Source organism: Podarcis raffonei, chromosome 4 (assembly GCF_027172205.1).
Source record: "Podarcis raffonei isolate rPodRaf1 chromosome 4, rPodRaf1.pri, whole genome shotgun sequence".
In the NCBI taxonomy this organism is placed as follows: domain Eukaryota; kingdom Metazoa; phylum Chordata; class Lepidosauria; order Squamata; family Lacertidae; genus Podarcis; species Podarcis raffonei.
The window spans coordinates 72,499,059-72,511,340 of record NC_070605.1 but is presented as its reverse complement, the minus strand read 5'-3'; the positions used below and the strand labels follow the sequence as shown (position 1 = coordinate 72,511,340).

Here is a 12,282-nt window from a genome sequence, read left to right as displayed (position 1 = left end):
AACTTGTCCTAAAGAAAAAGTCATTTTGTGTGTGTTTTAGAGGATGAGTTTATGGAATCATGGGGCTGGAAGGGACTTTGGACCCCTTATTCAGCACGGGTGCAACCCAGCATCCCTGAAAGGTGAAGAGCCCAGCCAACACCCTGCGCACACACAAAACAGAATGGCCCTTAAGATGGTGGTTGCCATTTGGAGTCTTCATAAGTGTTTCTCTTAAAAATAATTATTTTGAATCATTTTTTTATTTAAAAAAAATCTGATTCCTGATTAAGCAGGACAATGTTTCACCCAATTAAATACTGCAGCCCTCATATGTTATTACAGTGCATTCCAAGGTGTGTGTGTTAGAAGGAAGAATAGGCTGGTACTGGGAGCAAATGCTTTCATGTGCAGAACCCAAAATTCATGCTCATAAAAGCAAGAGAATTTTCAAAGTTGTCCCATCCTGAATTCTCCCAAAACTCCTTGTAGGGAGGGAATGGGATACAAATATGAAATAAATAAGTCTGGATATACAAGGCAAATGAGCTAAATTCTGGAATTCTGGTTTCAATTTTTTGTAAACTTGAGGTACAGTGAAGTTTTTCATTTTATTTTAATATACCTGCTTTGCAGATCATTAAGATGTAATTCTGCTACATAATGGGTAGCTGATGAGAGAGTGACAATTCGAGCATTGTGGCTGTGGGTTCCTGATTGCTTCAGTGTTTCCAAGAGAAGGTTAGTCAACAAGAAGTGTCCCATGTAGTTAATACCAAAGTGTTCCTCAAACCCATCCTCTGTTTTCCTTTCAGGCACCAGCATCACTGCAGCTGTGAAGTTTAAAAAGAAAAGAAAGAGTGCAGGTGAAGTTTGTGGTTTACAGGAGCCTGCTTGTGGTGAATGGACCACATGCTACACATCGTACATTTGTACACATCGTACATTTGAAAGCACATAATTCCCCTCAAAGAAACATGGAAACTGTAGCTTACCAGTCACAAAACTACAACACCCTTAACAAACTACTTATTCATAAATATGAAATGTTTAACACCACTACACAAAGGGTGGTATATAAATTTAATAAATAATTATTTTAAAAAACCCTACCTGAATTCATCCATTTTGTGTGTGTGTGTGTGTGTGTGTGTGTTTATATACATATATATAAGCTTATAAACTTCTTAGTACTTGCTAAAAAAATGAGCTCCTTCAAAAAAAAAAAAAGGGAATTCCAAGCAACTCCATTTCCAGAAGAAGATGAAATGAGGAAGTGCCATCATGCAAGTAATGCATCATGCCCTGCTTTCTTCCACCTTGGACGCAGCACCTTCAGGGACAGTTCATTCACATGACCAAAAACAAAGCCCAGGAAAAGCAGATGTACTGAGCGAGTAGCAAAGTAGTTGCTTGATTGCTTTCTCACTACTGAATTGTTTTTGCATTGCACAATGGAGAAAGACCTTGTCCCACCTCATTTCTGCCTTGGGAACTGGCCCTGAGCTAGCTCAGCTCAAATATTCCTAGGGGGGGGGAAAGCCTGCTTTGCCTCTACTGTATAGATTTTGCACACTTAGTTCATTCTGTCCTCTTGGCACAATAACTTTGGCTATTGTTTCTCTCTGACTTTATGCTGTAGACACATTCATCTCGTTCTCCGACACCCCCACCCCCACCCAAATAAATCACTATTTGTATATTTTTCTTGCCATCTCCAACAGTCTTTAGTCTCCAAAGAGATACAACTGCTTCTCCAAAAAAATATTTCCTGAAATGTATGTTTGTGCTATTTTAAACCTGCTGAGCACTAGAAGGAAATGAAGGAAATAAAGCAAACATACATACACAGAGACCTGCTTTCAGATAAAAGGAAAAGCCTTGGAAGAACAACTTCCCCTTTTTAAATTATTAACTACACAACATTCACCAGGCACTAAAAGTTGTAGACTATTGATTTTCTAGCATCCAAACATGTCCTCAGCTTTACTCATGGGTCCTAAAGGGGTGAACTTGAGCAACAAAAGCTGTTCTATTTTTCTACTGCCAATAACTGTGAAACTATTTGTTGCCAAGAACATGGTGCACTTTCATCTTTTGCCCACTCTAAAAATTCTTTTGCTAAACTTTTCATAAGAGAACTCTTACAAATCAACTACTTTTTGAATAGATTTCACTGCTAATTGACTTTGGATTCCTAATGTTCCCTAGTGTCTGATAGCACATAGCAGCAAGTTCAGGAACAAGGATTGGCAGCAGACAGAATGTTAGTGACACTTTTTATTATTAAAAAACCCCAGCCCTCTCTGTTTTGATAGGACTGTCATTTATATGCAATTTACTAATTTAGTTTAGCGAGCTTGGTTTCAAAAGCCTTTGATTAAACAGACATCAACAGAAAAAGTAAAGCAGCAGCAAGCGCATTTATGAATAATCTGTACAGTGTGTGCCAATGCATATTTTGTTTAGCAGTTTCTGATCTCCTATTAGTGTACATGCAAGTAGATATCAAGATTCTGAGGCAATCCATATAATTGCACATTAACTCTGACATTCAGCAAGATCCAGTCTGAATTATGTACTTGAATTAGCTCTGAATGAAGATGTCTTTTGGGAAGAAGGCAGGAATGGCTCAGCCAGGTCAAACACAGGAAAAAATTAACTGCAATAAACCGAGATTTCACCGAGACCCAGTGAAATGTAATGTAAAGCCAAACCCTTACAGGAAAATTACAGTCACTTTGGTGATTTTCTGCTTCTGATTCTGTCACACTACCCGAAGCTAAACCAAGGCTTAGTGTTACATGTAAACTAGATGCTTGTGATTTGCCTCACAAGCTGTAGTTACCATGGTTTTTTTCCCTGCACACTGTTGTGGTCACACTTAGCCATGGTTTGGCTTTGGGTTTTGTATGAACTAGGCCATTAAACTCACACTCAAACCGCCCCATGGTGTGCTGTCTTACAGAAGCAGGAATGGATGGCAAGAAAAATAATAGAGCTCCAAGATCAGAGAGGAGAATGTTCCAGGTACTGAGGGAAAAAATGTTTGGAAAGCAACATTCTAGAATTCAAAATCTTAAACAAACTGGAAAAATCTGCCCCTTATCTCTGATAAATTGTCCCTACTTTGCCTTATTCACAGATACCTCATCCCCACACTTAAGGCCAAACTAAAGTTAAGTGTGTTTTTGCAATAGGGTCAACGGTTTTTCTTTCTTTCTTCCAATGCAAATTACATTTTCAAAGGAGGGGGATTCTGTGTGTACTTGTATTACCACCCCCAGATTTGCCATGGGTTAAGAGTTTAGCAAATCCACAGATTAACAGCCCATTCCTAGGCATGTTTACTCTGTTATATCCCACTGTTTTTAATGGGGATTGCTCCCAGGAAAGTATACACAGAAAGGGAAACCTTATGATATATGAGGGAATCAACACTGGAGAGAGAGAGCATTTAAGTGCATGGAACATTGGAAAGCTTCAGCTGGAAACAATCTATACCAAGGGGGGAGGCGAATGAAGAGAAACAATGGAAGTAAAACCACCTACTTTCTTTGTTAAATAAAAAGTGATGCATGTGATACTGTTGAGGTTTTGCTTGGAAATGCAACAAGAAAAGATCAGACTGGTTGCAAAATCGCTCTATGCATTTTGATACATGGAAGTATGTAAACTAAAATTGTTCCCTAATTGTAAGCTTTTATGTAAGCCACCTTGAGAGAGTTAGTTGCTCTGAAAGGCAGCCTTAAAATACTTCAGATAAAACAACAAACAAATAATAGTATAAATATTATCCACCCTGGTGAACCATAAAACATGTAAACGTCAGCCCATGATTTCTAGAAGAGGGTGAAAGTTACTGAATAATACAACTAAGAATATAGTGACCAAAAAGTCTAATGACATCCTGCTATGAAGTTCATATTTGCACTGAAAATAGTAACTTCCTTAATTAGTAGCTAAATCTTGGATAAAAATATTCAATCCAATACAAGCTGATGCCAACAAACTTTCTAGGGTTTACATTGTGTATGTATCCATGACTTTAATTAAACGAATTTATGTATCCAGTCACTCGAACAATAAAGCCTGATTTTGGGACAAAGCAAACAAAGCTTAATTTCTGGAGAGGAAAAATTCAGTTCCAATATCTGTGGGTTTTAAAAAAATGTTTTACAACAATTGCCATTAACATAAATTAGCTGATAGGCCTAATTGTAGATATTTGTGGGTGGGTGGAAGAGGAAGAGAGATGGATTATGAGCAGCAATTTCTCATTCAAAGCAATCATATATCATCATGACAACAAGTAAATCTATTTCTCAGACAGAAGTTTGCAGTACAACTAGGCAACTAGATGGCAAAGGAAGGGCCCAAAGACAATATCTCTTCTGAATTTTTAAGTTTAATAATAGAAATTAACACAAAACAACAGCAATCCTAACCCCCCAAATCCTCTAGTTTGAGGGGATTAGGAAAGAGAAGAGGAGACTTCCTGCCTCCTACGAACTGTGCATCTGTAATGGAAGCTTCCTCTATTTTCATGGATAACATTTGTGAGTGTAGGGCTACAGTTAGTGGTTCTTTTGTCAGCAGTGGGCCATATTAAGCCCCAAAACAGAGTGTTCTAGGGACAGGACAGAGGCGGCTTCAAACTTAATGGATCCAAGGCCCTTACATTCATCCAAGGGGCTCCAGGATCCACTGGCGGAGGAACAGGGGGAGGGGGGAAGCGCACCACCGCCGGCACCATCGGGGAGGGGGGTACCATCACGCCGCCCCCCCGACACACTCCACACATCCCCCCACCACACCGGGCATCACACCCCCGTGAGCGGCACACCACGCCCCCAGGACGCATGTCATGCCCCGGGATGCACGCCACACCCCTGGAATGTGTGCCAGCCACGCCCCCATCTGCTCTCTGCCCCCAGTGCTGGAGCATGCAGCTTCGCCACTGCCAGGATCACACCAGCCACCTATGTCAGACTGGAGATGGCACAACTAATTATCTTCAATTGGAATCAAGGCAGGTGGGATGAGAGAACTAAAGAACTAGGGAAAAAATCCATACACAGGGGGAGAAGGGGTAGGATGCCCTTATAGAACCTCCTGCCTGTGCAGGCATATAAGTCAGTAAAGCTTTAGAGATGGTGGACAATCCACCATTTTGCACTCACCCCTACTAGTTCCATTTAAGATTGCACTGTAAATTGTGCATGTAAGTCACCTAGATACGTTCTTCATTAGGTGAGAAATAAATTGCAGCCCTCAAAATGCCTGGGGGCGGGGGGAGACACCCCTAAAACTGTAAAATGGAAGAGGCCATACTTGGAAATGTTCATAGGTGTGCAATCTAACCCACATGACTATGTTCTGATCTGAGCATGTATGTCAGATACTAACCAGAAAAGTTTGCTCCAAACTGAAATCCTCCCCCATCCCTACTTGTAACACACAAAACGTCTGTTTCTGCATTTTATTAGCAACCCGACAGCAACTATATGAAGCCCAACATATTAAAATGTTGAGCATCTGCCAGATCTGATGGAGGGGAAAAAATGTTGATAGCCAAAGAGTTCTCGCAATTTTAATGCAAATGTTGTGCAAGAGTCATGGCCTGCCATCTAGCAAGGTTCCCCCACATACCATGGGATAATAGTCCTCTTCAGGTGTTCTTAAATTGCATCTATGGAGATGGTGCAGGGTTCATGACTGCAGAGAGGATTGCAAGTACAGTCAGTCTAATGCATTGACAACCACCCTTCAGACCATTCAACTCAACCTGGAAAGGTTGGAAAGGTAGCCCAGCATGTGAAGTCATGCAACCCTCCACAGCTACAAATATGGAATTTATATGTACACACACCAGAAAATTGCAAAGTGAAAAACAGAAGCAAAGTTATGTCCTTGAAAAGTCTGGCGGAGTAAAATGCTGAGAATCTTGGGGGAATGCACTTAACATCTCTCAGCAGAGCAGTATTGATTTCATTTGATTTTCAGCCCCACACAAGGATTTCCTAACCGGGGCAACGGAGGAGGAATGTTGTCCTTTTCCATGCTTTTAACAGCAAGACCTTTGGCAACAGACTACTTTGCTTGCCTATTCAGCCATCCTTAAAAAAAAAGAAAAAAAGTTTATATATTGCTATTTTCCATTCAGCTAGGTTTTAATATTTGTTTTGTACAATACCTTGCATTAAATAAGTAAGAAAGGGAGTCTGAAGTTTCAAAAAATAAATAAAAGGGCTCACAGTATGCATACATTTCTCACGCAGTCTGCAGCTCTTTTTCTTTTGGCACTATTAAATCACCATGTTCTCTCCTTTGGTACCTTAATGGCAGCTGAGCTTAGGAGCAGTACTTGTGCTAATTTACTTATTAAATCAAGGAGAAATAAAATACATTTTCTCCTGCTATTCATGGTGAAATAAAAAACCAAGTTGCTTTTTAACCTAAATTAACAATTTATTCTGTACTTTTTTTACACATTTTCTTTGAAAATGTAACCAGTGCACATGAACATTGTGCATTGTGAAGAATAGTGCCTGTGAAGCAAAATGAAAGCCTTAAAAGGGGAAGACTTGACCTTTCTGTAAAACTGCACACTTTTGCCTGACATATTTTGTCGTGAGAACATTAATTTAAAGAGTGCTCAACAAATCTTCAGGTCCTCAGTTAAACTAAATGGAACAGACATGGAGATATAGGAACCTACATCCCTGCCCTTAAATCAACCCATCATGCTTGCAAATATTCATGTCTTGTGTGGCATTTACAAGAAATTCTGCAGAAGTTGAGAACATCATTGCCTAGGAGCTTATTCACATGAGCAGGCTTTTCCCACTGAAGCCAAGCTAATGAATCATGATCCACCCCCCCCACCCCACCCCCGTGCCATGATAATTGCAGCTGCCAGTTCAGCCATTATTGGATTAATCTGTATGCAATTTATTTTTGCCCGTATGTTTTTGCCCAAATTAGTCCTTCTGGGGATTAAAATTATTCTGGTTTGCATCAACATTCTATCAAATTAACTCACAGCATATCAACTCCCCCCCCCCCAAAAAAAAATCTAGCTGAAATAATGACCATATTTTAGTTATTAAAATAAAACAAAAGGGAATATTTCTCCTTAAAAAGGTGGTCTGCAATGTGACAATTGATAATCTGTGAGAACAGGATGCTGGACTAGATGTGCCATTGGCCTGATCCAGCAGGCTATTCTTATACAGTAGTACCTTGGACACTGAACAGAATCTGTTCTGGAAGTCCATTCGACTTCCAAAACATTTGAAACCAAGGCACGGCTTCCGATTGGCTGCAGGAAGCTCCTGCGGCCAATCAGAAGCCACAGAAGCTGCACTGGATGTTTGGGTTCCAAAAGAACATTCGCAAACTGGAACACTCACTTCCGGGTTTGTGGCATTCGGGAGCCAAGACGTTCGACGCGCAAGGAGTTCATCATGGAGTGCTTAGTGTTACATGCTACTAGTTATTAAGTCTATGCTTTTTTAAAAAAATGTATTTAATAGAAGAGAAAGGACTGGCCTAGACTTACTCTCCCAGTGGTACAAAATGAAAATGGAATGCATCTTAATCTGATGCCAAAGACAGGAAATGCTACATGATTTCTGAAGGATTAGGTTCTGGTTAAAAATCCTGCCACAACTGAACAAGTCTATCAGAAGAAGCCCAGTGAATAACTTTCATGTGGCACAGAATCTCATCTCCTACCAACAAGGCAACTTACTTAAGTTCAGTGGTGGCAATAGGACATGAATTTCATTACTGACACTATTTGAGGTGTGGAAACATTGACAAGCCTTTGAAACATTTGGCTTTCCTTCTTTTTCCTTTTTATTCTATTGAACCCGATTCCCTTTTCCAGAAAACAAGCAAGACACCCAACTACATAAAAGTCAGACTGAATCAAAACTTATTTCAATTCTTCACCCTCTCTTTTCTTTTGTTAAATTCTCCCAAGGGAGCTTCATGGTTTAAACTTGACAGACAGTCACTTATCCTCCTCCTTCCCTCCTCAGCCAGAATTGGATCTATTGTTTGGTAGGCAAACAAAAAGAAGAAAATAATCCATGTGCCCAACTGAAGCTCATTCCTTCAAGCTCTTCTGTTCCCCTACTGCTACCGGGATGCTTATATGAATTACTTATAACTTTTTCACCCCGGCTTCTATCAACTTATGAAGCCCATTTCTTTGTCCTGGGGAGCATTTTCTGTCCCTTGCTATTCCCATTAACATTCCCTCTACTGCCACCTGTCACCTGGGGTATAATCTGGAGCAGATACTGTTCTGCCCCAAGGAGCAGTCTAGAATGTGAAAACCTCCTAGATACCAATACAATACTATCTATCTATCATCTATCTATCTATCTATCTATCTATCTATCTATCTATCTATCATCTTCTATCTATCGCCAAAATGGCAGCATTCATGCCCCAAAAGAAATTATCAGCAGATCTGGGTGAACCTCTAGGTCTACAGTAGTACTAGAAGTCTTAAGGGGAATCCCTTTTCTCAAATCCCACGTTCTAGCCCAGTTAGGACTGGGCATGCTCATTAGGCAAGGAACGCTGAATGGTGGTTCTTTACTGTACCCTCTTGGCTTATGGTGTGCTTGGACTGATGTTTTGGACTGCAACTCCCATAATCCCTGAGCATTGGTCATGCTGGCTGAGGCTGGTGAGAGTTGTAGTCCAAAACATATGAATTTAGGAAGACTGCCAGAGAATATAAAGACAATTTGATACGGGATGCTTCCTAACAATTCCTGATATCAAGTTAGCCCTTCTCCACTGCTGTTGAACATCAGGTTCTTGCACAAACAATTCCTTTAGCTTAGAAGTCAGGGGACAAAATTCTCAGGTTCAAGAACCTTGTGCCCACTGACACAGTTCTTTTGCTAAGAGAAGGGAGTAAAATATACAACAATGCTATGGATCACAATAGGTGAGCACTCGTCCAAAAAGCAACTTTTAAGAAAACTTACCATTATTGATCAGGACATGAAGTGGGTAATTCTTTGCTTTAAATGCTTGAACAAATTGATGTATGGACTTCATGGAAGCCAAATCACAGTATAAAAACTCCACTGGAAGAGGGAAAAGAAAAACAATGTCCAAATCAATTAAGTGAAAAACAAAAGTATTCATACTGGGTTTGAGAGCCTGCAACTTGACCTTTAAGTTATTTGTAGACCAGCAGTGTTTCCACACAATCTACTAACAATATAACATGAGAAACATATTTTTGATATTTTACTTTGTGTTCCACTTTTTGTTTTAGGAATCTGGACAGGCTTTTTTAAAAAAGCTTTTTCTTTAGTGGATCATTTAAGAAAAAATGCAATAGCTCACTTTGCACCAGGACATTTTGTTAATTTACCGTATTTTTCTGTGTATTGGACGAGGTTTTTTGACTAAAAAATCACGTCAAAAAACTGGGGTTGTCCAATACATGGATAGTGGCATGGGGGGGGGGAGGAGTAGCTGTGCACCACCAGCCAGCTTGTTGGCGAGAGCACAACTTCCCCCATTGCCACTGTGCGTGGCGGGTGCTCCCTGGGTTGTTTCCTGTGCGGCGGCATTGGAGCACAATGGCTGGCGGGAGCACAAATTCCTCCGATGGCGCTGCGCGCGAGAAATGATCTAGGAAGTGTTTCCTGCCCCCAGCTGCATGGGGGGAGAGGCTCAACAACTTTGGGACATCTCCCCTCATTTTCCTAAAATTGAGTCCCCTAAAATAGGGGGGTCTTATACATGAGGGCGTCCTATAGACGGAAAAATACAGTATGTCAGCAGAAGGGATATCTGACCACAATGACAGAAACATGCATATTTACAATGCCATATCAAACCTACCCTCCCCTTCTCAGGAAACTGATTTCCGTGGCCTCGTGTTCACAGATGTGTAAGTGCAATTAGCCAAGATCAGCATTACTAAGCATTACTAAGAAAAATCCTTATACTGAGCTTAGTATTCCAGGAATAGCAACTGTATATTCAGGGGAGAATCTCAAAGCCAAAATTCCTGGACAGCAAGGACAAATGTGAAGCAACATGAAATGTACCAGTCAGGATGCACCATTAGAAGTAGCCTGAAAACACTGGACTTTTATTTTATTTCTTTAGGAGGGCTTGGAAATATTTTCACCCAGCCTCTCTTAGACATCTGCACACTTACATGGGAAATGGTTGCAAGTAAATACATTTATAAATATTGTAGGCCTATATGTTTTATCTTGGAGAGATTTAAATGACGTTTCATGTTCAGCTGTAGATCAACATGCAATAAACACTGCTGCATAACGGAGTATAAAATGCCTTCAGCACACTGATACTTGTTACAGATAGAGCTGCCTATTTTCTGCATTTGCAGACTCTGGTATCTGACATACACTACTGTCTTGAAAATCGCAACTCATCGCCTCTGATTATGTTGTACATAGGCCAACCAACACCTCCCAGCCAACCTGACCTACCTCACATGGTTGTTGCAAGGATAAACATGGGATATGCATAGAGGTCCAAGTCCCTTGGAGGGAGGGTAGGATTAATAGGTACAGAGCTAATGGGGGGACTATAATTATAACAATTATAATAGATTGTGTGTCGGAATTAGACACACAATCCTAAATATGCTTACCAAAAGATAAATCTTTTGGGACACAATCCAGAGACCATTTAAAGTCCCACCTTCACATTAAGTTAATCCATAGGTTTTCCTTGTGGATATCAAGCTCTGTAAAGCTTCCCCTCAGGTAAATGCTTAATCATGCATAACCATGGCTAGTTTATGCCAAGTGAACTCTTTGGGATTTACTTCAGAGTAAGCAGGCTTCAAAACTGACGGTTAAAAATGGGATCAGATCTAAATTAGCCATTACTAATGTAGCCGGTGTCTTATTCTTTTCCTTATCAATATACAAATAGCTATCACAAGATTTTTGAATGTGTAGCAGTTCTGGGCAAAGAAAACAAGAGAAATCACAGAATATGAACAAATTCAAATCATACCTTTTTACCATATAAACATTCAGTCCAATTTATGCATAGCAGCTTCAATAAAGCTGCCCATTAGTCTTCAAAATACCTAGTAATAGCAATTCTGACTATGCTCCAAATTGGATTCCCATCCCCCTCCCAAAAAAAGAGAAACTAAAAAACAAGAGCTGATAACATTAAAATCTAAATATGGAAACTCTCGCAATATATGCTGGCAAATTATCCTCTGTTCTTTCGAAAATCAGTTCTATTCAGACATGAAAGCAGGCAACAACAAATGCACCTGCTTTTCTTTCCTCTGTACTGATATGCTTTTGTAATTCTACCTAGGTAACATGCTCAAGAAAAGCTGCACAGTTACAACTTTGTCAGATACTGAGGGGAAGCAAAGAGTTTAGATTCTCAAAGTTTGTATGATGCGGCAAAATCTATGTACAACTTGTTCTCAAGAAAGTGTGCAGAATGGAATAGGTTTCTGAATAAGGCTGCCAGATCCTTACCTGCAGAACAGTGCCACAGGGAATTTTTCCTGTTATTGACAACAACCAAATGAAGAAAAAAGGGAGGGGAAGCGCAAAAAAACCTAAAAAACTAAGAGAAGTAAAAGAAGAGGCACAGCCAGAAAACTGTACTAATAAATCAATCTTTTTCAAATACAGTTATTATAAAGTACTGTACTTTTTTTAAAAAGGAGCCTATGTTTTGGTTGAAAACATCATTCTGCAGAAGCACTTAAGTGAAAATAAGGTTGTCTGATCAATTCAATATTTGACTTGATAGGTGAACCTGGTTCCTGATGATTATCCTTGACAATGGCTTTTTTCTGAAAGGCATTTGGCTTTTTAGCAATTTAGAAGAAACATATTTTAAAAATATATTCTCCCCTGAATATACTGCTGCTATTCCTGGAATACTAAGCTCAGTATAATTATTTTAAAAAGACTGAATCCTTAGCACCATTTTGAGGCACCATCCTTGCCTTTGCAACAATGAAATATACAATGGTGGGAAAAATCCAGATATGCTGCTGTTCGTAGCATGGCGTGGGACAAAGGTGGTCCCAGGAGGAAGGCTATGGAATGGAGGCAAAGTGACTATCTTCAGGCCAGAGGGATTGCCCTCTTAAGGCTCTCCACAAGGGATAGAGCCTATAAGAAGTGGTCAGGTGATGGAGACCTCAAAGGCTTCAGCATGTTCCCAACCTTTGTCACAGCAATTCACTGGGAGCTGTCCATGGTCCTGCAACTTCTAACCAGTTTTGTCCTACTGTGCATC

General features: G+C 40.1%; 1 protein-coding gene across 1 annotated transcript in view; it reads right to left on the bottom strand.

The window, feature by feature from the left end:
- The window catches only part of DHRSX (dehydrogenase/reductase X-linked), a 101,313-nt gene that overhangs the window by 26,014 nt on the left and 63,017 nt on the right, over window positions 1-12,282 (bottom strand). The window contains exons 4-5 of the mRNA XM_053387296.1: window positions 8,994-9,095; window positions 605-812 (exon numbers count right to left, since the gene is read on the bottom strand). Of these exons, the coding sequence (XP_053243271.1) occupies window positions 605-812; window positions 8,994-9,095 (310 nt within the window). The remainder of the gene's footprint in view (window positions 1-604; window positions 813-8,993; window positions 9,096-12,282) is intronic.